This window comes from Labeo rohita, unplaced genomic scaffold (assembly GCF_022985175.1).
Source record: "Labeo rohita strain BAU-BD-2019 unplaced genomic scaffold, IGBB_LRoh.1.0 scaffold_140, whole genome shotgun sequence".
Taxonomy (NCBI): Eukaryota; Metazoa; Chordata; class Actinopteri; order Cypriniformes; family Cyprinidae; genus Labeo; species Labeo rohita.
In genome coordinates, this window is record NW_026127560.1 from 70,205 (window position 1) to 94,752 (window position 24,548).

General features: G+C 38.5%; 3 protein-coding genes across 5 annotated transcripts in view; 2 read left to right on the plus strand and 1 right to left on the minus strand.

Moving 5' to 3' along the window:
- LOC127158225 (zinc finger protein 239) overlaps positions 1-11,335 on the minus strand; it is a 30,709-nt gene extending 19,374 nt beyond the window's left edge. The window contains exons 1-3 of the mRNA XM_051101374.1: positions 11,289-11,335; positions 8,526-8,640; positions 5,570-5,707 (exon numbers count right to left, since the gene is read on the minus strand). Of these exons, the coding sequence (XP_050957331.1) occupies positions 5,570-5,707; positions 8,526-8,559 (172 nt within the window). The 5' untranslated portion in view covers positions 8,560-8,640; positions 11,289-11,335. The remainder of the gene's footprint in view (positions 1-5,569; positions 5,708-8,525; positions 8,641-11,288) is intronic.
- A 6,728-nt stretch (positions 11,336-18,063) lies between these two features.
- LOC127158221 (uncharacterized) overlaps positions 18,064-24,548 on the plus strand; it is a 35,124-nt gene continuing 28,639 nt past the window's right edge. Inside the window, exons 1-13 of the mRNA XM_051101370.1 lie at positions 18,064-18,196; positions 18,351-18,480; positions 18,800-18,877; positions 19,203-19,592; positions 20,052-20,150; positions 20,352-20,584; positions 20,707-20,885; positions 21,045-21,138; positions 21,243-21,352; positions 21,618-21,743; positions 21,877-21,991; positions 22,328-22,390; positions 22,701-22,755. Coding sequence (XP_050957327.1) covers positions 18,098-18,196; positions 18,351-18,480; positions 18,800-18,877; positions 19,203-19,592; positions 20,052-20,150; positions 20,352-20,584; positions 20,707-20,885; positions 21,045-21,138; positions 21,243-21,352; positions 21,618-21,743; positions 21,877-21,991; positions 22,328-22,390; positions 22,701-22,755 — 1,771 coding nt within the window. The 5' untranslated portion in view covers positions 18,064-18,097. The remainder of the gene's footprint in view (positions 18,197-18,350; positions 18,481-18,799; positions 18,878-19,202; positions 19,593-20,051; positions 20,151-20,351; positions 20,585-20,706; positions 20,886-21,044; positions 21,139-21,242; positions 21,353-21,617; positions 21,744-21,876; positions 21,992-22,327; positions 22,391-22,700; positions 22,756-24,548) is intronic.
- LOC127158222 (glutamine-rich protein 2-like) lies at positions 23,528-24,504 on the plus strand. 3 transcript variants are annotated; one of them, XM_051101372.1, is made up of 3 exons: positions 23,528-24,215; positions 24,276-24,305; positions 24,366-24,504. In XM_051101372.1, the coding sequence occupies exons 1-3, from the start codon at positions 23,708-23,710 to the stop codon at positions 24,473-24,475; spliced, it is 648 nt and encodes a 215-aa protein (XP_050957329.1). In that variant the 5' UTR covers positions 23,528-23,707; the 3' UTR covers positions 24,476-24,504. The 3 variants fall into 3 exon arrangements, with proteins under 3 accessions (XP_050957329.1, XP_050957328.1, XP_050957330.1); XM_051101371.1 differs by having other exon boundaries at positions 23,528-24,305; XM_051101373.1 differs by lacking the exon at positions 24,276-24,305.

Sequence of the window (24,548 nt, forward strand, 5' to 3'; positions counted from 1 at the left end):
TAAAGCGCTTGACCAAATTTGGTGAACAACAACGTTACTGAAATATTTTTTTCCCTCGTAGATGAATGTAGCGTTATGCAAATTGCCCACGCTAGTAGCAGTCCTAATATTACTGCTGCTAATGCTAAACCGGTGGAGACTCGTTGTGAAACTCCATTCACATTGGCAGCAAAGCAGGGGAAAATGCCAGTGGAGAAAGTGGAAGAGTGCCACAGAAAAGTTACCGCATATGTGGTGAAAAGACTGCATCCCTTCTCTGATGTAGAATCCCCGACGTTCAGGTAACTGTTAATGTTAATCGAAGAGTTAAGATAGAAATCTTGCTTCCCAACCTATGTTAGGTCCTATCATTATGCGTTTTTATGTTCACAGGGATATGATCCATTCTATCAACCCCAAGTACACCCCCCCTACCAGAGACTATTTGGCAAACCAGTTAATCCCAACTTGGTACAAGATAGAAAAATCTAATGTAATCTCTGAGCTTGCTGATGTCCACTCTGTTGCCCTCACTTGTGACTCTTGGACTAGCATTGCTCAAGACCACTACCTAACTGTCACAGCACACTATTTAGTGGAGGGCAAAATGAAGCAAAAAGTGCTGCAAACCAAAGCTGTCTACACAGCCCAGACCGGACATGCCGTGGCAGAGGAGATCGGTGACATCCTGAAAGAATATGGCATTTTTGACAAAGTAGTGGCTGCTACTGTGGATAATGCAGCAAATATGGACATAGCCACATAAAGACTACAGTTTGTGAAACTTGGCTGCTTTGCTCATACACTCAGTCTTGCCTTGCCTCCCTGTCTGCAGTGACTCAGTGGACTGCAAAGATCCGTACCATCTTTGTGTGGATGAAGAGGTCCTCGATGGCAAAGATTGTTCTGCGAGAGAAGCAAGATCTCCTCAGTAAGAATCACTAAATTTGTTTCATTTGACCACAATGAATGCTATATAATTAAAATGCCTTTTTTAGTAACGTAAATTTTGCATGCATTTATTTTTTTCAAATAGTACAACAATAGCTGATGTCTGAATGTAACTAAATCACATAAATGTTGTATGGTGATGTTATATACTATCATTTGTTTCTTTGTATTTGTGATTTTATTGTGTGTCAGAGCTGCCGCAACACTCACTCACACTTGATGTGAGAACTCGATGGAACTCTCTCTACCTTATGATGGAGAGATTCCTAGAGCAATACCCTGCAATTCAAGCAGCCAGCTTGGATCAACGGCTGAGAAAGAATATGGAGAGGGACAGATAGAGCTAGATAGGATAGATGGAAATCTGGGTATCCTACTCAATGTATTTATACAGCACAGCACCAATACACAAGATGAATAAAACACTAAGCAGCTCAAGATTCAGTTAACTTCAAGTGAGAGTCTAATGTTAGATAATTAGTAAAAGTGTAGTAAAACAAAGTGATAAATAGATAAAAGTGTAAGCAAAAATAACTATTAATTTTATATTATAAAATGTATCCTAATTGTCACACACAGACTTGCCCGGCTGAGTGATGAAGACTTCAGGAAGGCAGAGGACTTCATCAACTTGATGAGAGTTCTTTACACTTCCACACTTTGCGTTTCAACGGAAAAGAACCCCACATGTGGTCAGATCCTGCCAATTCTCAAAAAGCTAGAGATGCACTTTACTGTTGTTGAGGGAGACACAGTATTTGTATCCAATCTCAAGAAGCAAGTTTGGGCAAACTTGTCCAAGCGATATCAGGTAAAAATTAGGTGAACTTTCATTAAAGAACAATACATTAAATAATTCTATTCCTGTGACCTTATTGTATATTTAAATAACATTTTTATTTTACAGAGCGAGGATATCAGGAACTTTCTTGAAGTGGCAACAGCATTAGACCCACGCTTCAAACAAAATATGGATTGTGATGATGACTCTGTCGGTGTCTGGGACCGAATCAAGAGACAGATGATGACAGATTCTGAGCACAAGCAGGTTATATAATGTCATTGAAGCTCAAACATTTAATGTCTCCAATTCAGCCATTAAAATATTTGGTCTATAAATACCAATTATGTTATTTATTATGTTATTAGTCAACAGAGGATGATTGTGGAGAAGGTAGTGATGTCAGAACAATGTGGTCAGAGAAAAGGCATGATAATGATGAAGTGGAGGAGGAAGATGAGAATGTAAGCACAGAAATGCTGAAATATTATATTCAGGATCTTAGCCTCTGCCTTAAGTAGATGTTTTTCTTTTAGTGAATAAGTCTATTCTTTGTTTTTGCAGCAACAACCTCCAAGAAAACATCCAAGAAAGTCTCCATTGGAGGAGCTTTTTGCCGATGACGATGCAGAAAAGAGGTCATCACAGAGGAGGACCATGTCCATCCAGGACCATGCAGAGAAGGAGATGCAGATGTATAAGGAGACACCACCAACCTTTACGTCTGATGACCCTCCTGCCTGGTGGTGGAACCAGTGCATGACTTATCCTTTAATGTCAAACATAGCCTTTTCGTATTTGTGTGTTCAGGCCTCCTCTACACCTAGTGAACGGGTTTTCTCAACTGCCGGTGACACAATCTGTGCTGAACGTTCACGGATACAGCCTGAGAAGGCAGACATGCTCATATTTCTGAACAAGAACTGTTTTTAATGAATTAAGTTTATACATGTACAAAGAGTCCAGACCAGGGTGCAAGTTCTGCATATATAAATCTGTTTTTTGGTCTGGTGCAGAGGCATTCCTAATTTTCTCCTACATGGGCTGCAGCTCCTAAAACTAAAACTCATATTGAATCAAAATAAAATTATCCTCTGTGAAATCAAATGAGCCTGTGACGTTTTGACTCCAGCCCACAAAGAATCGGAATTGAGAATCTAAAAGAACCGAAATCGAAAGGAAGAATCGGAATCGGAATCAGAATCGTTCAAATTAAAACGATGCCCAACCCTACTGGACCATACCAGTGAACTTAAGCTAACCTATGAACTTCGGGTGAATTCCAATATATGACAGATACATGTAAACAGGTTTGATGTATGTCCCATGTGACCATCTCCAACCAGTCGGAGATGGCGGAATAAAGGTTATTTTTAAAAATGGCTGATCTAGCCAAATTCCACCATTAAAAATGGGCCAGGTGGGCTAGTAATTAATTGTGGCGAACCAGACAGGCATAACCAATAAAAAACCGGAATTACCAATTTTGGTGAGCATGGATGGGTATAAGAATGGATACCCGGACAGACGGGGACTAGATGCGGTGACCGTTGTCTTGGCTTTGTTGCTTTGTTCAATAAAGTCTTATTTTGACATCTGGAACTCTGCTTCTCGAGCTTCATTGACTTCATTGAGAAAATTCATCAACTTTGCTCCACAACATTAGTATGTTTCTAACATGATAAGCATGTTACTAGCATGTTTCTAGCTTGATTAACAAGTTCCTAGTATGTTGCTAGCATGTTTTTAACATGATTATCAAGTTGTTAGCATGTTTTTATCATGATTAGCAGGTTGCTAGCACGTTTCTAATATGATTAGCCAGTTGCTAGCATTTTTGTTGGAGTTTGAATAGTGTTGCCGGAGCGCGTTCATACCCTGGCGGCAACAACAGAGCCCGTGCACAAAATGGCGGCGAAAAAAGTTGCAGCTGCGTTTCCTGAGTCAAGTCAAGTTTCCAAGTCAATTCAAGTTGCAGCTGTGTTTCCTGAGTCAAGTCAATTTACAGCTGCATTTCCAGAGTCAAGTCGAGTTTCCAAGTCAAGTCAAGTTACAGCTGCTGTTCCGGTGTCAAGTCCAGCTACGGCTACTGTTCCAGTGTCAAGTCAAGTCAGAGCTGTTGTTCCTGTGTCAAGTCAAATTACAGCTGTCGCTCCTGTCTCAAGTCATGTTACAGCCATCTTTCCTGAGCCAAGCACTGACAAGATGGCTGCCACGCCAGAGCCTGTCACCATGCCAGAGCCAAGTACTGTCAAGATGGCCGCTGTCTCCAAGCCATGCCACAAGATGGCCGCCATCCCAGAACTCTCGGCCAGCACTCGGACGCCGCCTGTGGTCATGATGGCCCACGTGCTGGATTCACCCCTAATGGCTGTATGGGCAGCTAAAATGGCGCCCCTTCACGTCGCGGCTGCTACCCCAGGGTCAAGTCAAGCTACCAAGTCCGGTCAAGCAACAGAGTCAACTCATGCCCTGACGGCCCACCTGACGGCCCAGAGTCAAGTCACGTCCCGCCTGACGGCCCAGAGTCAAGTCACGTCCCGACTGACAGCCCAGAGTCAAGTCACGTCTCGTTTGACCACCCAGAGTCAAGTCACGTCTCGTCTGACCACCCAGAGCCTTGTCACATCATGTCTGCCAGTGTGATGGCGATCACCATTCTTAGTATGTGGGCCGCACACTACACTCCAGAGGTCACGTCTGTTCACAAGTCTGCTCCAGAGGTCCCGTCTGGTCTCAAGTCTGTTCCAGAGGTCCCGTCTGGCCTCAGGTCTGCTCCAGAGGTCCCGTCTGGTCTCAAGTCTGCTCCAGAGGTCCCGTCTGGTCTCAAGTCCGCTCCAGAGGCCTCTTCCGTCAGAGAAGCTTTGCCAATGCCTCCAGAGGTGTCAGCGTCGGCTGTAGAACCTCCTATGGAGGCGGCGTTATCCTTTGGTCTCTCTGCTTCTCTCCCTATTCTCTCTGCCTCCTCTGTCCCTGATCTCCCCAGGTCCCAGTCCATGACGCGGGTTCCTGCTCTGCTCTGGAGGGCTCCTGCGGCTCCTGCTCGGCCTCCGGCTCCACCCTGGAGGGCCCCTGCACCTCCTGCTCTGTCCTGGAGGGCTCCTGCACCTCCTGCTCCGCCCTGGAGGGCTCCGGCGCCTCCTGCACTGCCTCCAGCTCCACCCTGGAGGGCTCCTGCGCCTCCTGCTCTGCTTCCGGCTCCGCCCTGGAGGGCTTCTGCGCCTCCTGCTCTGCCTCCTGCACCGCCCTGGAGGGCTCCTGCTCCGCCCTGGAGGGCTACTGCGCCTCCTGCTCCGCCTCCTGCTCCGCACTGGAGGGCTTCTGCTCCGCCTCCTGCGCCGCCCTGGAGGGCTCCTGCACCTCCTGCTCCGCCTCCGGCTCCGCCCTGGAGGGCTTCTGCCCTGCCGATTCTGCCTCAGTCTCCTGGCCCTCCCACTGCTTCCCAGGACTGTTTTTTGGTTGGAGCGTCTGGAAGCCGCTCCTTGGGGGGGGGGCTATGTCACGAATCTGGTCGTTGTCCTGCGGTCCGCTCACCGGCAGAGGTCGCTCTCACCCTGTCATTATACACAGACTGTTACTTTGCACCCCGGACTACTACTCCCATCACCCATCGCGCCGATTGCGTTGCCTCCTGTAGCCAATCAGGCACACTATAAAAGCCCCGGACTTTCCCCATACAATCCACAGAGTGTTGTTGTTGTTATCATTGTTGTTGTTAGCGTTTCCTAGTTCCCTGGTTCCCTAGTTCCCTGTGTTAAGTTCCCTCGCCTGGCTTACCCGTTTCGACCGTTCGCCGCCTGCCTTCTGGACTCTCGCTCGTGTTATTGGATTATTCTCTATGTGTTGCCTGTGATTTACCTGTTTGCTCCTGTTTTGACCCTGCCTGTACGACCATGTCTTTGTCTCGTCCTGTTAATAAAAGCTCGCGAATGGATCCGCTCGCCTCTCGCCTCTCACTCCCCGTTACATCAGTAGGTTGGGCTTTCTCAGGCCAACCTAATAAATCATAAAATAAATCAGAGAAATGTGAAGTAAAAGAGACTATGCAAAATTAAAATATTTTTTATAAGATGAGGTGCAATGATTTATATTAAAAATATGGGCACAAACCCTTGTTTATGTAGTGAAAACTACAGAAACTACAGTTTGATCATCCGTTAGGTGCACAAGATGGCACCAGTGAGCTTCAGCGATGTGATTGTGTGCATGTTCAGTAACATTCACATTTGTTGTAACAATAAATGAAGCTTGACTATATATAATGAATGTTTTCAAAACTAAAGTGAAGATGTTGGTCTATCAGAGATGAAAGGAAGAATGAATCTTCCATTGTTTCTCCTGTTGATTCTGCAGTTCAGGCTCAGCGTGAAAATCCACAGGGATCTCTTCATTTACGGCGTCATTTTACTGTCAAATGTCAAAAGCGCATTATTGTACCTCAAAAGTAGATTTATATAATGTGTGAATAATGAATATATACATGATTCATAGCTTTGTTCAACTGTTACTTTGGACTGCTCACTAGTATTTTGACCTTCTGCCTGTTTATTGGATTACACTTTTGTCTTGCCCTGGATGTGACTGTTTGCTGGTGTCTGAACCTGCCTGTCTTGACCACGATCTGTACAATAAAGCTCGTGTTTGGATCTACCCACGCTTCTGACGAGTCCTGTTACATTATTGTACTTTGTTTTACTGTATATCTTTTATGTTTGTATTTTGTCCTTTTCTGTGAATGCACACATGCATCTCTCTGTAAAGCACACAAAATAAAATTGGCTGAGAGGAAACTGAACCTGGAATTCTTTTGACAATCAAAAATGAATCTTTAATTGAGCAATTCCAGCATTACGGACGTGACATTTGCAGTCAAAACCTGAAATATAAATTCTTCTAAATTATATTTATTACCAATATATTGAACCATCTCTTTATAAAATAGAGTCCAGACATCAGAAAAGTATCAGTCTATAAAACTGTTTTATATTTTAAATGAGGGAAAAACACATGCGTGTCTGGGAGACAATATATTTTGTAAACTTTCTGCGAACTGCAATGCACAAACTAAAAGCAACAATATCTGCCGAATGGAGAAGGGTTGGCTATTTACAAAGCATGAAATGTTAATTTGATTTAAATTTTCGTTTTTGTGTTCCACAGGAAAAATCAGTGTTAAATTAAACGTCACCGATCTGAAAAGCGGAATTCATTCGACTATAAAAACGCCTATAAAATTACTTTCAAAACTGCAATAGAGCTGTTGTGGGTATTTAATAGGGGTGCCCCACGCTAAAGATTTTTTCTAGTTAACTAGTCGTTCAAGCCATTAGGCTATTAACCTAATCGCGCATTTATATTAAATCAATAGGCCTACTAATCCAAAATAACCTTCAATATATTTTGCGCTCAAGCACACGTATAAAGTTTGCCTCAGAGCACAGGCAAAAGTAGCCTTATGATTATTAATGTGTAGAAAAAGGAGATATTTTTATTTATTTATTAATAAACTAATGTTTTCTTGTCGGCTGCAAGATGAAACTCACAGTGCTAACTCTCATCTCCACAGTAGCCTACTCGTTGCACCTTTAGAGAGAAATGCAATTCAGACATAATCAGGGAGTATTTAATTTCGTTTTTTTTTTTTTTTTTTTTTTTTTTTTTTTTTAAAAGTAGACATTTCAAGCTTTCTGTAGATATATTTCTCTATGTGAGACACACATGCTGAGTTTTGGTTCTTTTTGGAGACACGCTCCAGTTCAGAGACGGCAGAAAGCACATCCTGTTCGTTTTCATTATTTTACAATAGCAGAACGTTTATTTTGAATTTACATAAATAAAGTCAGTTTCGAACTGATTTTAAGTTGTTTCATTATCAGGAAAAAAATGGAAGTGAATTATTATGCATTAATAATTACGGTATGATATAAACTTAATTTTTAAAATGTTACGGACGTGACACAGTGCTGAAGCGTCCAGACATCATAAATCAAGCCCTTATAAATCCAAAAATCATCGCTGTTTAGACAAAGTGAGTTTATTTACTTTTCAGACAGGCCTCCATCTTTCTACAAAATACTTACTGTTGACATCAATTAAATAATGGGCAGTCTTTGATCTCTCATTTGAAAACATGAAATACCGTCGAATAAAAATCTAATTTTACTTTTAGGCGCACCCCTTATATGTGGTGGATGAACATAGCGATTTCCTTCAAATTTCTATTAAAGCACATCAGTACAGTAACATACAGACCTAAATGCGCAAGTTAAACAGGGTTTTATTTTTTTTGGTAAAAAAAAAAAAAAAAAAAAAAAAAAAAAAAATAATAATAATATATAAAAAAAATAATAATAATAATATATATATATATATATATATATATATACCCGTCTCCAGGCGTCCTTTCAAATGCCCTCTTAAAAACTCAAACTACCTGCATTGACACGCCCTCCACTACTAATCACCTCCCCAGCTACACATGGAATTGCCCCTCCCATGCCTACGCCACTGATGAGCACATAGAGATTTGCGAATGCACAGGACACAGTTTGAGCGAGAGGAAAAACACGGTTTAAGTGCGTCCAGTTTTGTGCGAGAACAAAGGAAATCCGTGTAAGTGGAGAGAGTCACTGTCACGCATTATATTCATCTACTTTCACACTATAACAATGCGCTCTCACCATATTATTTTTATTCATTGATTTGTGTTTTTTTTCTTACTACAAACAAATCCGATGAACTGTTTTATAACCTAATGTTACCTAATCGAATGTTTTTCAGCCTCATTGAAGAAGGATCAAGAATAAACACCAACCTGTTTGTTCTTCAGTCTGTTTCTGATCTGTCATGTTCTCACTGTCCTTCAATACAGTCGGTCTTTGTAGATTTCACTTTTTTTTTCCTGATGCTTGTGTGCTTGTACTTGTAGACTGAAAAAAAAATCAATAAATCCATTATGTAATATTATTTATCTTTTCTCTCATTAATATACAGACACAGACATATAGAAAACAACACATACAATTAAAAGATACCAAATATAAACAATGTACAAATTTAAAAAGTGCAAAATAAACACACATAGAAATATATTTTTACAAATTTGCAAGATACCAAATAGACCACCAATAAACTGAGACTGACTTAATTTGTTTGTTTTAATTTGTTTGTTTTATATGAAACATGGTTTAACACAGATTAATGAAAAAAATGCTGTTGTGATGCATCTTGTGATGTCACAATAGCTGATTGTGTTGTTTGCCTAAGTCTGTTGACAGCACAAAAAAAAAAAAAAAAAAAGAAAAAAAGAGCTTAATGTGCCAATTTACCGATCTGAAAACATCAGCATAATGAATAAGGGGAAAACATGATCTACTGACATGAAATAAAGAGGATTTTCAGCAGCTCTGATAATATTGATGAGCCTTAGGCTATAAACACCCAGTAAACAATCCATTCAGAATCAGCAGCAGATCATCTCAATTTAAACTCAGTATTTGCTGGTAGAAACCCAAATGAATCCGAATATAGTACGAATTTTAATTTTACTTCTCAACGTTTTCTATGTGAAGAGATGATAATCGATTTAAATAAAACTCTCTTTAAATATAACTGTTAGCAGATATACATATAGCACCGAACCTCATAAAAACAATTCAGATATAGTTCTGTAAATATGTTGCTCAAACAAACGGTGTCAAGTGGATTTTACAATTACCTGAAATAGCGTAAACCGTTTTCCTCAGAAAACCGACACACTGAAGGGAGCGCAAAACAGTGCTGTAGCTGTGTTTGGACTGATTTTTGTTACCTAATGTTACCTAATCTAATGTTTTTCAGCCTCATTGAAGAAGGATCAAGAATAAACACCAATAGAGCAAAAACAGGCAACACGTAAAATGTCTAAAACGTAAGTCTCTTAATTCTTGTCTATTGAACTGTTGTAAAAATATATATATATACATTTTTGACAGAATTCACCCACCTATGTGACAGAAATAATGAGACGGTCAAAATTGCATTGTTGTTCAAAGCTGAGCGGCTCCAGTAATGAGTCTCTTTCTTGCGGCTTACCGTTACCATAGCAACCGTGGACCATGCACCGCCATACTGTCCACTCAGGATATTTCATGTCGTAAGTCCAGCATTAGTTGTAACAATCATAAAGAAAATCGTCAATAAAGATGAGCAGATATTACATGCATAAAGACCTATATAATAAATTGTAAGGAATATATATATATATATATATATATATATATATATATATATATATATATATATATATATATATATATATATATATATATCACATTTGTAAAGATGGTAATTTTTGGAGAAGAAAACGGCACTTGTTGTGTGATATTGATTAACTATATGAAGTGGAAAAAATCGATACATTTTATGTCCCCATGTCTTGAATTTGTCCAGTCGTTTTTCACAAATTTCTTTAAAAGCTTTCCAATTTACATTCTCCAGCTTCCATCTAGAAGTTCCCTTTTCCTTTTCAAAACAAATTTTTGTGCCAACTTTAGTCACTATCGGGTAATGGTCACTCCCTACAGTAGTATCTTTAGACACACTCCATGTGCTGATCACCGCTATTGAACCAGATACAAATGTTAGGTCAAGTACTGCTTCTGTATTATGTATATTATTATATCTTGTTCCTTCTCCATTATTAATACATACTAAATGTTTATCATCAATAAGTAGGTCATTTGCATCAGTACTATTACTCCCCCACAATGAATTATGTGAATTAAAAACACAACATCTTCTAAAATGCTTTTTTTTTTTTTTTTTTTTTTTTTTTTTTCAATTTTTCACATGGATTGTAATAATTAATAATATCTATACAACCTTTTTCAGTCCATATCATACTTTTAATGGACTCATTATTTGAATTTATTTATACTAACCTAAATAAAAAAGAAAAAAAAAAATCTGTATAAATGTCGCTACTCCTACTCCTCTGCCAAGTCTCTTTTAACTACATTATCCAACAGTGGTTTTAACCATGTCCCCTGTATACATATTACATGAGGTTTTTCTACTAAATTATCAATATACTTCTTAAACTGTTGACCATTTGCAATTAGGCTCCTTGCATTCCACTGTAGAATGAACAGCACCATTAAGATGATGTCTGAGAGGATTGTGTTTCCTCACTGAGAGCTTTTCTAACTGTTTCCCATCGCAACCCTTTTACATCTAGATACTTCCCTGCTGATCTGACAATTATTTTGATCCTTTCATTTCTTCACTATCAGAGTCTTTTGTTTCAACACATCCTTGACATTTTCCTATTTCTTTGTGCATACTATATTTTGTTTTGTGAAACCTTCCTGAAACCTTCTTTGCTGTCTCTGCAAGGCTGATTCCCTGAACCACCTTGATTCTTTGTACTTCAGCCTGTCTCTTTCTAACTTCACAGCCACGATACGCTGGACTATGTTCCCCTCCACAATTACAACATTTCTGCTTTGCGCCCTCTTCACATTTGCCATACTCGTGTTCTCCACTACATTTACCACATCTTTGTTTTCCCTTGCAAACCGCCACAACATGTACAAACCTCTGACATTTGAAACATCTAAGTGGAGGAGGTACCTATATGTAGCACGCCCACTGTCCAGTTGGCAGTACTGGAGTGAAATCTATGTGACAGGAATAATGAGACGGTCAATACAGTTGCGTTGTTGTTCAAAGCTGAGCCGCTCTAGTAATGACTTTATTACAATCATTTAATCACAATGTCTTGTAACTTCATTAATATCTCCATACAGCAATAATGATTCTTGAAGTCTTTACATGTGATCCAGCAAAATCAATAAACAGTGTTTTCTGCATAACCAAACTCTTGTCTTGGCTTTTTCTTTATGCTTTTACTTTTTATACAGTACATCCATAAAACATATTACTGGAATCTAATTAATACTTAGTCCACATAAACTGACATAAACATATCAGAGTGTTTCTGTAAGCTTCATAACAATTAAGCATTTGCCCAAACGTCCATATAAACATTAAATGTATTAATCAAAGTATCATTCATTTGAACTGAGCTAGCTCTCTGTAATACAAAAATAAACACATCTGATGAGTATGACAAATATTTTTAACCAATACTGTATTCATACAAAACGAAATAATTAGTAATACCCCTTTTGTAAACTTTAATAGAAAAAAACGCAACAGTAGTATGGGATTTCAGCGTGCTGGAGCATTTTTGTTAACTCTGAAGTTAATAAATAACACACCCGGACCGTTAACGGCCGTTATGACGAGCGGATACAATCTCCGCTATTAATTAACTCTTAAACCGCACTTTACCAAACGTAACTGCTAGATACACTTAAGTAACATAGTCTCTTGACATTGTATAGACTTTTTGACAGAATTTACCCACCTATGTGACAGAAATAATGAGACGGTCAAAATTGCATTGTTGTTCAAAGCTGAGCCGCTCCAGTAATGACAGTCTCTTCCTTGCGGCTTACAGTTACCATAGCAACCGTGGACCATGCACCGCCATACTGTCCACTCAGGATATTTCATGTCATAAGTCCAGCATTAGTGGTAACAATCATAAAGAAAATCGTCAATAAAGATGAGCAGATATTACACGCATAAAGACCTATATAATAAATTGTAAGGAATAAATATACATATACATATATACATATACACTTGCTGTCACTTACACTTCCGTTCCTGTTTGTTTTTTAGACGTTTGACCACTTACATTTGCATTTGTTATATTTTGTTTTACATTTTCTAGCGATATGTTTACTGGGATTCCTGTGACAAGCCCTTTTACAAATGTCTTGCCATTAGCCATAGAACATTCCACTTTCTTTCCATTTATCCTGTTCATTCTGATTACTTCCCCTTTCTGTTTTGCATCCCTACAAATATTCAGCAATGATCCATTTCTTAGAATTTTAGCACTCTTTATTTCACCAGTTTCCTAGCGTTTTTGTCAACTGTATACCTTCAAACGAGTCTCCTTCATGCATACGTTTTGCAAACACTTTATATTCCTCTTTAGTTTCTTCTACAGTTCATCCCCTGTCGCAGACACTTCATCCGATTTACTCTTTCTTTTTCTGTTTATTATCAGAACAGCTTTATTCCTATCTGTATCCCATATTTTCATAACTCCCGCCACCTACACTGTAAAAAATGTCCCTGTAAAAAAACAGTAATCTACTGGCAGCTGTGGTTGCCAGCATTATACTGTAAAAATACAGTGTGCTACTGTTTTTGAAATTAACTGCAAAATGCCGTTTTGTCATCTACAGTATACAACTGTAATTTAGCAGCATATATGTGTTAAATTACATATTACACTGTAAAAAAAAAATCCCTGTAAAAAAAACGGTAATCTACTGGCAGCTGTGGTTGCCATCATTTTACTGTAAAAATACAATGTGCTACTGTTTTTGAAATTAACAGCAAAATGCTGTTTTGTCATCTACAGTATACTGTATCTGTTAAAATACATACTACTCATAACTCCATGATCTCAATTTTCAATGCACATTATACCCTGCATTTTCTATTTGACTATTACAAAAAGAACAAAGTCCAGTTAGGTTTTGTTATTTTATTCTGATATAACACTAGATAAACTTTTACAATATTCCCTAAAACAGGCATGCATACTAACATACAAACATGCATAAGTCTTTATTTATTCATAAAATACAAATGTACTCTCAAATTAGGCTTCAGTGAACACCAGCTTTTTTTTTTTTTTTTAACAAATGGTTTATAAAAGATATCAAATGAAATGACTAGTGTCTTTAATTAATCGTACCTTTATGTTCCTTTTGGAGCTCAAATGTTTGGTTCCCATTTGTCTTCCATTGTATGGGCAAACATTTCTTTATGACAATATCTTAATTTGTCCTCTAAGAGAAAGTCCTACTGGTTTGAGACAGCATAAGGTTGAGTTAAGGATGAGATACTTCTGGACTGATGTTCTTCTTCATCATCTTGGGTCTTCTTTTGCAGTTTTTCCAGTTATTTTAGACACCTCTTTTCTCCATGCAGCTTTGGTCCTCTTTTCTGGATTTATTCCAATAAAGTATCTGAAAAATTAGAGGAGAAAAGCTTCAGAACATATTCTTGTGTATAATTTGATTTGGTCAAATTGAACTTTCTAACTAAAAACTAGCCGATAATTAAAGAAGTCCACTTCCAGAACAACAATTCACAAATAATTTACTCACCCCCTTGTCATCCAAGATGTTCATGTCTTTCTGTCTTCAGTTGTAAAGAAATTATGTGTTTTAAGGAAAGCATTTCAGGATTTTTCTTATGTTTAAATGCAGCTTCAAAGGACTCTGAACGATCCAAGCCGAGGAAGAATCTAGCGTAAAGATTGGTCATTTTTTTTTGGAAAATAAAACTTTGTATACGTTTTAAACACCAAAGTTCGTGTTGCACAGGCTCTGAGATGCGCATTCACAACACTACATCGAAAGGTCACGCTTTAACTACAGACCCAGTGCGAACGTGCAAAGACTAAGAAAGTGCAAGTAAGTCAAACGCTGTTTACAAACAAAAAGGTACAACGATATCAGATGATTCTAAAGTTATAGGAGAAAAATAAGACAGAGTTTTTCTCTTTTTGAGCCGGAATACACAGACAATGAACTTAGACGTGATTCATAGTAGTGATGGGAAGTTCGGATCATTTTACCGACTCAGACCTTTGAGTCTCGTTCAGCAAAATAAACAAACCTTTTTTCGAGTCATTTTGTTCATTTCGTTCATTTTAGCAAAATATAATTAAAATGTTACATGTCACTTCCCTAACACATCTACTGCTTACACAAACGTTGATCACACTACAAACAAGACAAAACTATAATGCTATAAGAAACAGAAAAGATTCATTCATTGTTTACCTGGGTCTTTAGTCTATGATTAGCTTACCTCACCTCTTATCTGACAAGTTTTCAGGTTTGAGTCGTTCGTTCATCACGTGACAGCCCCATAAGATGAACAGGTGAACTAATTCCAGTGCAGAATCTAACAGGATGTTGCGCATGCGCGACTGAACGAATCACTCCCTGAGACGACTCATTCTTCCCGAGTCACATTAAAGATTTGTTTTAAATGAACAAATCGCTCAAGAACGACCCATCACTAATTCATAGCATCGTGGACGCACATCCCAGAGCCTGTGCTACACAAGCTTTTGTGCTTAAAAAGTATGCATTTTTATTTTTTGAAAAAAATGACTGATCATTTCGGTCAAAGACCCTTCTTCCTCGGCTGGGATCATTTAGAGCCCTTTGAAGCTGCATTTAAACTACATTTTAGAGGTTCAAAATCAGGGCACCAATGAAGGCCATTATATGGAGAAAAATCATTAAATGCTTTCTTCAAAAACCATAATTTCTGTACGACTGAAGACAGAAAGACATGAACATCTTGGATAACAAGGGAGTGAGTAAATTATTTGTAAATTGTTGTTCTGGAAGTGGAGTTCTCCTTTGACTGAAGCCTCGGAATACACTGCACAAGTCATAGAAACTAATGTAGTAGCTTTGTTTTAGTGAAACTAAATGCAGACATATACTTACCAAGAAGGATCAAGCTAGGAGTCACAGGCAGGTTACCCATTTTCTCAAGGTCAGAAGGAGTAGCAGACATCTATTAGTAAAGAAAACAATTTAAAATGATCAACAACAACAACAACAAAAACTAATGTGCTACTTGTTGCAATGTTCTACAGAGGCAATAAAACTATTTTACTCAGAGTAGAATTCAAAACTGATAATTTTCCTATTTACTTACCAGTATGCTGATTTAAACTCTGATGATGCGATAGATGATATTTAATGGAGATGTGATGTCTGTTTGTCCCTACAATGCAAAAGAAAATAGGGACCAAACTTTAATACCAACAGATATACAGTAAATGGAGGATAAAGGTAATTAATTGCATGATTTAGCCAGTTTTCTGAAGTGTTTCAATTTGTTTGGGTGAAAACAATTTTGAATTTTGCAGTTCCAGGTTCTAATTTATGGTTGTTTGGTCCGATATTTTGATATCAGACAAAATTACTGGTAATTAATCATACCCTTATGTTCCTTTTGGAGCCACTGGCCTTCCATATGGGCAAAACAGACATCAGTTCTCCAGGACAATATCTTCATTTGTCCTCCAAGAGAAAGTCCTATGAGTTTAAGACAGCATAAGGTTGAGTAAATAATAAGCTTTTTAGTGAATTAATTCTTGAACAAACAATAGGCAAACTTACATTTTCTTAAAGATTGAATAATTTGCTTCTGTACAAAGTCAGCCTTTGAACTACAAGGATAAGGAAAACATAATGTAAAGAATAGATAGCTTCTCTAGTTAACTAATTATAGACATCCCACACACAAAACATTAAAATAAAGTTTAAAAATTAAATAAAAACCGACAGATTATTTCCGTCCATCTGCTGCTATTTTTGCAATCGCTAGCAGCGCTTTGAATACGTTCACAGTAATCGTGCAAGAATTATGAATTTTGTTCATACACATGTATCTTTTGCTTAGATGAAGTTCGGAGCATGTTTCAGTTACATAAAAAATTACATAAGTGTGATGGTAATAAATAACAAATAAAATGCAGTCGGAGTATATGCTAACAAGCTAACAATACTAACAATGCTATCCTATCTTACTTGGTTACTGTTCCATGATTAAAACATGCTATCCTTTCATCAAATTATGCTTTGGTGGCTCTTTATTTTGTTAATATTTAGAAGTGTAGGCAGTAAGATAACACCAAAAGTGTGGTTGCAAATAACAGGAAATGAACACGAACCCTTAATCCCGATATACGTGGTGGTGGCACGAAATGTGTTGAAATTACGTGTCGGCACCACGGAAACAACACACATACAAAGTCAATGAGGCTAATTTGTCGTGGTGGACACACGGATTCCCTGGTTCAACAACGTCACACAGTGGGCGGCGGTAAATGTTGTTTTCTAGTTTACGAAACGTCCTCCTTTTATAATTTATTATAGTGAATTTGTTGCTATTTTTGTTGTCTAAATAACAGTAAATTGTTTGTGATATAACTATCAATTTATAGATGGAGTAGCTTTAAAGAATGGCCCGAGACAGTGTTAAATAGATTGTTCCCTTTACGTTATTAAACCCTTTACGATATTTTATGATTTTCAAATGTATTTTCTGTCATAGCAGCGAATATTATTAATAATTATTCTTACGAATCAGAAAACTTTCAGTGCTTACCACGGCAACGATATGTCACGTCACGTTACGCACCGTAACGCACGCTTCATACCCATAATCACTTTCACCACTCATTTCACCCGCCAATCGACTACAGTAAGTATCTCAACCCAATGGGTGTTTGTTTGTTAAAAAGTACGCAAAACCTTTTTTCTGTTATTTCTTTAGTTGTAGCCCGATCTGTGTAGCGTTCAACCCTGGAGATTAGGTTGAATTTGCTAGTGTTGCATTTTCATTTACACGGCTACCCGTCGCTGTCCCCGGCACTGCTAACCACAGCTACCAAAATCAGTTTAAACTCATGTATTTGTCCATGTGTTGTGAAGACAACAATTAACAACGAGTTGTTGCAGTGGTTAAAGTTTTATTCAAAGTGCAAAGTAAATGTCAGAAGTGTAACTAAGGGGAATTAACGTTACCGGAATCAGGGATGGACTGGAATAAAAAAGTGGACCTGGAGTCTTTCCAGAGGATTTGACTGCTCAGTGCGACTGTCAATGACCGTTCATACCTGTATAATCAGTGCATAATTAAATAGAGAGATATAGATAGAATGTCCTGTGACACTATGGTGCCATACTTTTGTAAGACTTTGCCATTTTAGAAGACAATGAAATCATCATGAGATAATTGAGGGTAATTGTGACTTTAGTTATGTGTGACATTGAGAAGAGAGAGCAGTTGTTACCATGAAGACCACTGTTTCCATTATTTGTAGGCCTAAAAAAATAGATTTGTGTATGTACTTGCTTGTGTCAAATCTGATATTTGTACAGTAAGGATTGATTTGTATTGTACGTAGTGGTTGATTAATATTTAATTAATAATTACAATTAATCTGTCCTAACAATTAAGAAATGCTCATTTACCACAAAGGCTATTCTAATAATCCTTTGCTTTTTTCCTGTTTTACAGCTTTATTGCAACACTTTTTGACTTCAACAACACACACACATTCACACACACAAATCAAAACAACGGCACTTTTAAGAGCCACTCTCTCTCTCTCTCTCTCTCTTTCTCACTTGTCTCTTTAGATCACTCTCTTTCTCTATTTTTTCATTTTTTTTTTTTTTTTTTTTATTGTGTCTGTATTGTTTCTATTTGTATGTGATGTCCCTCAATTCTGACATCAGGGTCTTTGATGATCCCAATGATGCAAGGATCCACATGGCAGCATTAATTAGTGATGCTTATCTCCATGATGCCAGGGTAAGGCTTGTCATGAGAACCAAATACCTAAGTCTGAAAATACTAATTGCTATTGCTGTTTATAGATGTGATGAAAAGGGTTACCCTTTTATGCAACTACTGAGTAATGCACAATTATAAATGCTGCTGGTATAAGTGTTCTGCAAATATATAGGCTGCCATGGCCAAGAAAAACCCTGCCTTTCCTCAAAGAAAAACGAGAAAAAGCAGGAAGAGATCCCTCACTAATCCACTGGTCACAGGCAGGCGTGAGAAACGTCGGGAAACCCACTGCCCTGGATCGGGTTTGTTCTTTACTAAAACATGATTACTGTATCTAAGAATAAACATAATTCATTAAATAGTGCTTTGGTGGTTACACGTATTATAAATTGAGTCAGATACCACTTTGACATAATGGTGTTGCAATGTTTGTGAAAAATTTTCTCACTAATATATAAGATATTTTAAGAGCATGTGACTGATAATCCTTACTTGTGTTGTGTTTTAATATCTTTTGCTTAGTTTCCCTGCCTCCAGTCCTCATGGAATATTTTCATTTTGAAATGAATTGGTTTCATGTTATATTGATCAAAGGGTTAAGTAAAATGACTGTCTCTGCAGCTGCTTCTCAATCCAGAAGAAGGGATCCAGTGCATGAGGAAGGCCTTCAGATAGAAGATCAAGAGTTGGCAAGTCTTGGTGAGGATACTGAGTGTTACAGTAGTAACACTACACCTACAGTTTTTCCAATTCCCACCATTTATTTAATCATAATCAAGCATTATGTTTTGTTAGTTCCATTACAGACTTACAGTATAACTCATATATTAAATTAAATTAAATTAAATTAAATGTATGCATTTAGCAGACGTTTTTATCCAAAGTGACTTACAGTGCATTCAGGCTAACAGTTTTTACCTAACATGTGTTCCCTGATATATACTTGTGATATATACTTGTGTGTGATCATAATCATGAGTATAGACCTTTTAAGGACAAGTGAATGTATATTTTTGTTTTTTAGAAACAAGACTCCAAGAGTTAAGGGACACCATAACTGCAGACCAGGTTCCGGAGGGAACAGACAGAATGGTTTCTGCTTGGGAACAAAGGCAGCTTCTCACAGATGTGAGAATGAAAAATGCTAGGCCTATGCTTTTTGATGCAAAGCTCTCAGCCGAGAGAGTATTGGTCCAAAATTGTCACAGATGCTGTGCTGTAGAAGCTGTGATTAGGTGCCTGGACTGTGTACCACTGGACATGGAGTACCTCTGTTCTACCTGTGACATGGAGGCCCACAAGAGAAATGTCTTCCATGACAGAGAGGCTGTGTTCCATGGATTTCTTGAGCCCATTCCCCCTACAACTGCTGTGGTGGTGAATGAAAATGGCCAGCCTCAGTTTTGTGAACAAAGTATGCTAAAATGATTATTATATCAAATTGTCTCATACTTATAGTGTAATTCCCCAAATGTTTTTGTAGTTTGGCACATGTTTATATTTAACAGTGTTTCTAAATGGCTTAGACATTTTTTTTTTCTAAAATGCTAATCTTATTCTAAGATTATTCTCAAAACTCTAAAGTGCAAATGTGAAATTTAATAGCTGAATAACAAAGTATGATTGGTTTTGACAGTTCTGACCAGCATATCTTTGACCAGCTAAGTCAATTGCATCTTAATAAATGTGTTTAAGCATTTACTTGTTTCTACATAGTGACAATTACAGGTGGTATAGTGGTGTGGCCAGTTTTGATTAATGGTTGTGTTTTAAAGCACTATTTTGAAAATGAGGTTAGCGTTTTGGGAAATGCATCTAAAGGACTGAGGAGAAGCTGTAAATACACCCTTCATAAATTCTTTCTGTTTTGCAGTATGTCAACTGCCTGTTCCTGCACCAAGGTCAATTTGTGAATGCACTCATGACTTCACAATCACTCCAGGGAAGCATATTTCTGTGGTTACCATCAATGGTATGTTGTTCTGAAAGCCCTCCTTTCTGTGCATTATTGTACTAGAACTTTACCACTGTGTGCAAAGCAAAGCGTTGCCCAAATGCCATGTCAAATAGCTAATATACCATATATTTGTATCTCTGTGTAGAAGGCAATCTGTTGCAATTTAATTACTGAAATTATTTTAGTCTTTACTACAGTATATTCACTTGTTCACAGGACGATACGATGTCTGCTTGCCTCGGAAATCCTGTTCATCATGCTCTGCAGAATGGACTCCCGAGGTGAAGGACCTGCTCACTTATCGGTACTGGCCAGCTAGCACCAGCTGCCAGACCCTATACAAGTTTGATGTCTTCACCTCTTTTGAACATATGAAGGTGACGGCACCAGCCATGTCCAGGCAGGCCTTCCTGAAAATGTTGGAGCACAGATCTGTACAAGCTGGAAGGGTAAATCTGCCTAAATATCACTAAAAACATATAACAAACAAAATTATATTACTATATACCTAATATTTAATTGTGGGCATTGCTTCAAAAAATAACCTAACCGATCATTTCTTAATATACAGACAGGTAGTATCTGTGCTGATACATTTCAGCGAAGCTTTTTTGAGTTTACCTTCTGTCAATACAAAGAAGAGGATATGTGCCAGGTCCATCATTTTGAGTGTCCAGCATGTTCTCCAGACATGTTGGCTGTCTGCTCTGATGGAAACCGAAAACATTACCGCTTCAGCAAGTCAAAAGGGTAGGTATAGGTATTTTTCAGAAGTTTATTTTAGACTTGTCTAACACACACAGTAGCTCTTTGGGTTGTCTTTGAGTGATCATAACTTACATTTTAACAAATAGTAAATGTAGTACTTGTGATTTTTATTACTGATGCATGTTATCTTATCATGGACAGGACTGAGGAGCCAGCCATATATGAGGGCTTGTTCCTGGCCAAGGACGAGGAAGTTGCTACCTTTGTTGACCTTGTCAGAGGCAACATGAGAAGTGTACGAACATTAGATTTTTTTTTTTTTTTTTTTATAATAGTTGTTTATATAGATGTTTTTGTGTTTTTATGTATCTTAAAATGTGTTATAAACTGACTTTATAGGCAAATGAAAGTGCTGTGTGCGGTACTGCCAAGTTCACCGCTGGCAGAGAGATGTCAAAAAAGTCTGGTGCTCAGATAGATGAGGAGGGCATTCAAGTTGCAGTTTGCAGGTATGTATGAGTTTGTGTATGATTTTTGAGTCTGATATTTGAGTTTTAATGGTAATCCAAGTCTTAAGGTCCTTGCACACTGAGTCTGAAATTTTCACATGCGTTTTTTCATATTCATGATTCTGTGGCTCTGAATTGTCAAAACACCAGTCAAACTGCTTGCTACTGAAAAACGCAGAAAATCGAACCTGATTCGAATTTTTTTTTATGACGGACAAAAGTTTCGGAGGGAGTCTAACCACTAGATTTTCTTCTGATTTATCAGACATGGGTTTCTCTTACGAGGACTGAACCATTATCGTGGAGAAATATTTGCTTACCCGATGTTTCTTCAAAGAGAGATGTCAAAGAAGGCAAATGTTACCTTCTTCTGTATGGATGTTACATGCAGGTAATCCTCATTGTCATATTGCAAATCCAACTCCATGATTAAAATGTCTTGTTTCTCAGCTTTACAGTGATTTTAGATTTCAATTAAAAATGGATCTTTGTTACACTCACATGATGCTGCTCCTGCTTTTTAGGTACTGGCCCTACCTTAACAAAGTAGCAGAGGGTTTACCAGAGCTTCTGCCATTGACAGAAATGAGGCCATTTCTGAGCGTTATGCATGCCAAAGCCCATACAGCAAAATGCGAGGTACATGTAATAACTTTAAGTCTGGTATGGCTGTAGCTATAGGGAAATAATAATGGGTCGGATAATAAAGCATGCTGTGTGTTATCTTTAACCAACTGCTTTTCAGCTGCTTGTTCAAATTTATAGGACATGGATTTTGTTTTCCCCCGCAAAATAAAAAGATTGTGTTATGAGATGTTTTAGAGATAATTGTATGCATTAATGTAGATATAACATTCAAGCAATCTTCAATGCAAAGGATTATTTTTACATTTGTGCATGTTATGCCTGATTGGATGATGTTATATCAAAACTTCTGAAGTACTGCTACATAATGCTTCTCACTCTGTGTTGCAGGTGAGATGGGGTGGCAGAAGCCAGGATGGAGCAGGAAACACGGTGGGAGAGGAAGTGGAGCAGGTATGGTATTATTGTCAGTATTTTAGCTATGGCTACAAAGAGTCTTAATAGAATCCATAACACCAAAAGGTACTTATTTGTCATCTATTTGCCATCTAAGTAACAAGCCTGGTGTGAGGGTTAAAGTACATCCTTTATGTATGAGTTAAAATAAATAATAGGCAGTTCAGTTGTTCATGCATGTGTAAGGGGTCCCAAATTCCTAGGATAATACATTACACTGTTAAACCACAACCACAAGATCTATGGTGTGTAGGTAATATTTTTATGTAATGGAGACCAACATTTTATTGTATTATTTTCTTTATAGGTGAACAGCTTTCTCTCCAGGGCAGCACTTGTCACAAAATACATGACAAAGGCTGGTTAGTGTTGCACTTATACTTCATGCTGTCATAACCTAAATAAATAATAAGTAAATACTTAATTGTGTTTTTACAGGGAAATAAAAAAACAAAGTTTCTCTGTTCTGTTCTTACGAAAGTTAACATTGTATTACTTCAAGGTAATTACCCGTTCAACTAACTTTTAGTGATAGGGTTTAGGCATGTCTGTTGGGTTTCTCTTTTTGCCTTTTGTATGTGAAATCATACTTTCTGGCTTGTGGGTGCATTGTTTTCATTAGGAAGAGTGAACATGCTAACGCGACAGGCTATGGGTTGGAACAGAAGAAAGAGGGACAACCTTCATCAAGTGTTAGCCCACAGATATGTCAAAGTAAGGGTAAATTATAATTGAGATCCTAAGCACTGCCCCTTTTTCTCAGTGCACCATCTACAGCTAGATCTGAAACTATTTGTTGATTAATTGTTTAATCATGTTACATAAAATAAATATGTGACTATTTTGATAATCTTGTTTTATTAATTTTAAGCACTGGTATTCTTTACACTGGGACTTTAACTTTGCATCTCTCTAATTACATGAAGCAGGGATGTGTAAAGAACCATCAATTAAATTATTATTTAAAAAACAATAAAATAATATAGTATCTAGGTATACAGTATAATTGCAATTCTGGATCAGATCCATAATAAATCAATAATGTTTGGAGGGTTTACAAAAATCACATTAACTTCATGACAATTATGCAGGGGTAAAACATGCCGTGCATAGACTAAAACACACCTTTAATTTTTTGTAGCCTTTTACGTTGCTTTGGACCCCGCAGTGGTGGCTGCACAGCTGAGACATGGTGTGCTGGTTCCTGGATGAGTGGAGCCTGGTGTGCTGGTTTCTGAATGGGTGGAGCTGTATGTGGTGGTGTGTGGCTGGAAAGAGCCAGGTGTGCTGGTTCCTGGATGGGTGGAGCTGTATATGGTGGTGTGTGGCTGGAAAGAGCCAGGTGTGCTGGTTCCTGGATGGGTGGAGCTGTATATGGTGGTGTGTGGCTGGAAAGAGCCAGGTGTGCTGGTTCCTGGATGGGTGGAGCCTGGTGTGCTGGTTCCTGAATGGGTGGAGCTGTGTGTGGTGGTGTGTGGCTGGAAAGAGCCAGGTGTGCTGGTTCCTGGATGGGTGGAGCCTGGTGTGCTGGTTCCTGAATGGGTGGAGCTGTATGTGGTGGTGTGTGGCTGGAAAGAGCCAGGTGTGCTGGTTCCTGGATGGGTGGAGCTGTATATGGTGGTGTGTGGCTGGAAAGAGCCAGGTGTGCTGGTTCCTGGATGGGTGGAGCTGTATATGGTGGTGTGTGGCTGGAAAGAGCCAGGTGTGCTGGTTCCTGGATGGGTGGAGCCTGGTGTGCTGGTTCCTGAATGGGTGGAGCTGTGTGTGGTGGTGTGTGGCTGGAAAGAGCCAGGTGTGCTGGTTCCTGGATGGGTGGAGCCTGGTGTGCTGGTTCCTGAATGGGTGGAGCTGTATGTGGTGGTGTGTGGCTGGAAAGAGCCAGGTGTGCTGGTTCCTGGATGGGTGGAGCCTGGTGTGCTGGTTCCTGAATGGGTGGAGCTGTGTGTGGTGGTGTGTGGCTGGAAAGAGCCAGGTGTGCTGGTTCCTGGATGGGTGGAGCCTGGTGTGCTGGTTCCTGGATGGGTGGAGCCTGGTGTGCTGGTTCTTGGATGGGTGAACCACACGGCACCAAATTTAGAATGAAGTTCTCCTCATCTTCTTGAGGCAGTTGGTCTGGGTTGAGTCTTGTCCAACCTATAAATGGACATGGAACACA

Bases quoted from the DNA above. Each gene is read 5' to 3' on its own strand.
- LOC127158222 (XM_051101371.1), top strand. From the start codon at position 23,708: ATGGTGGTGTGTGGCTGGAAAGAGCCAGGTGTGCTGGTTCCTGGATGG. The intron at 24,306-24,365 runs GTGTGCTGGTTC...GGAAAGAGCCAG, and splicing joins TCCTGGATGGGTGGAGCCTG to GTGTGCTGGTTCCTGGATGG.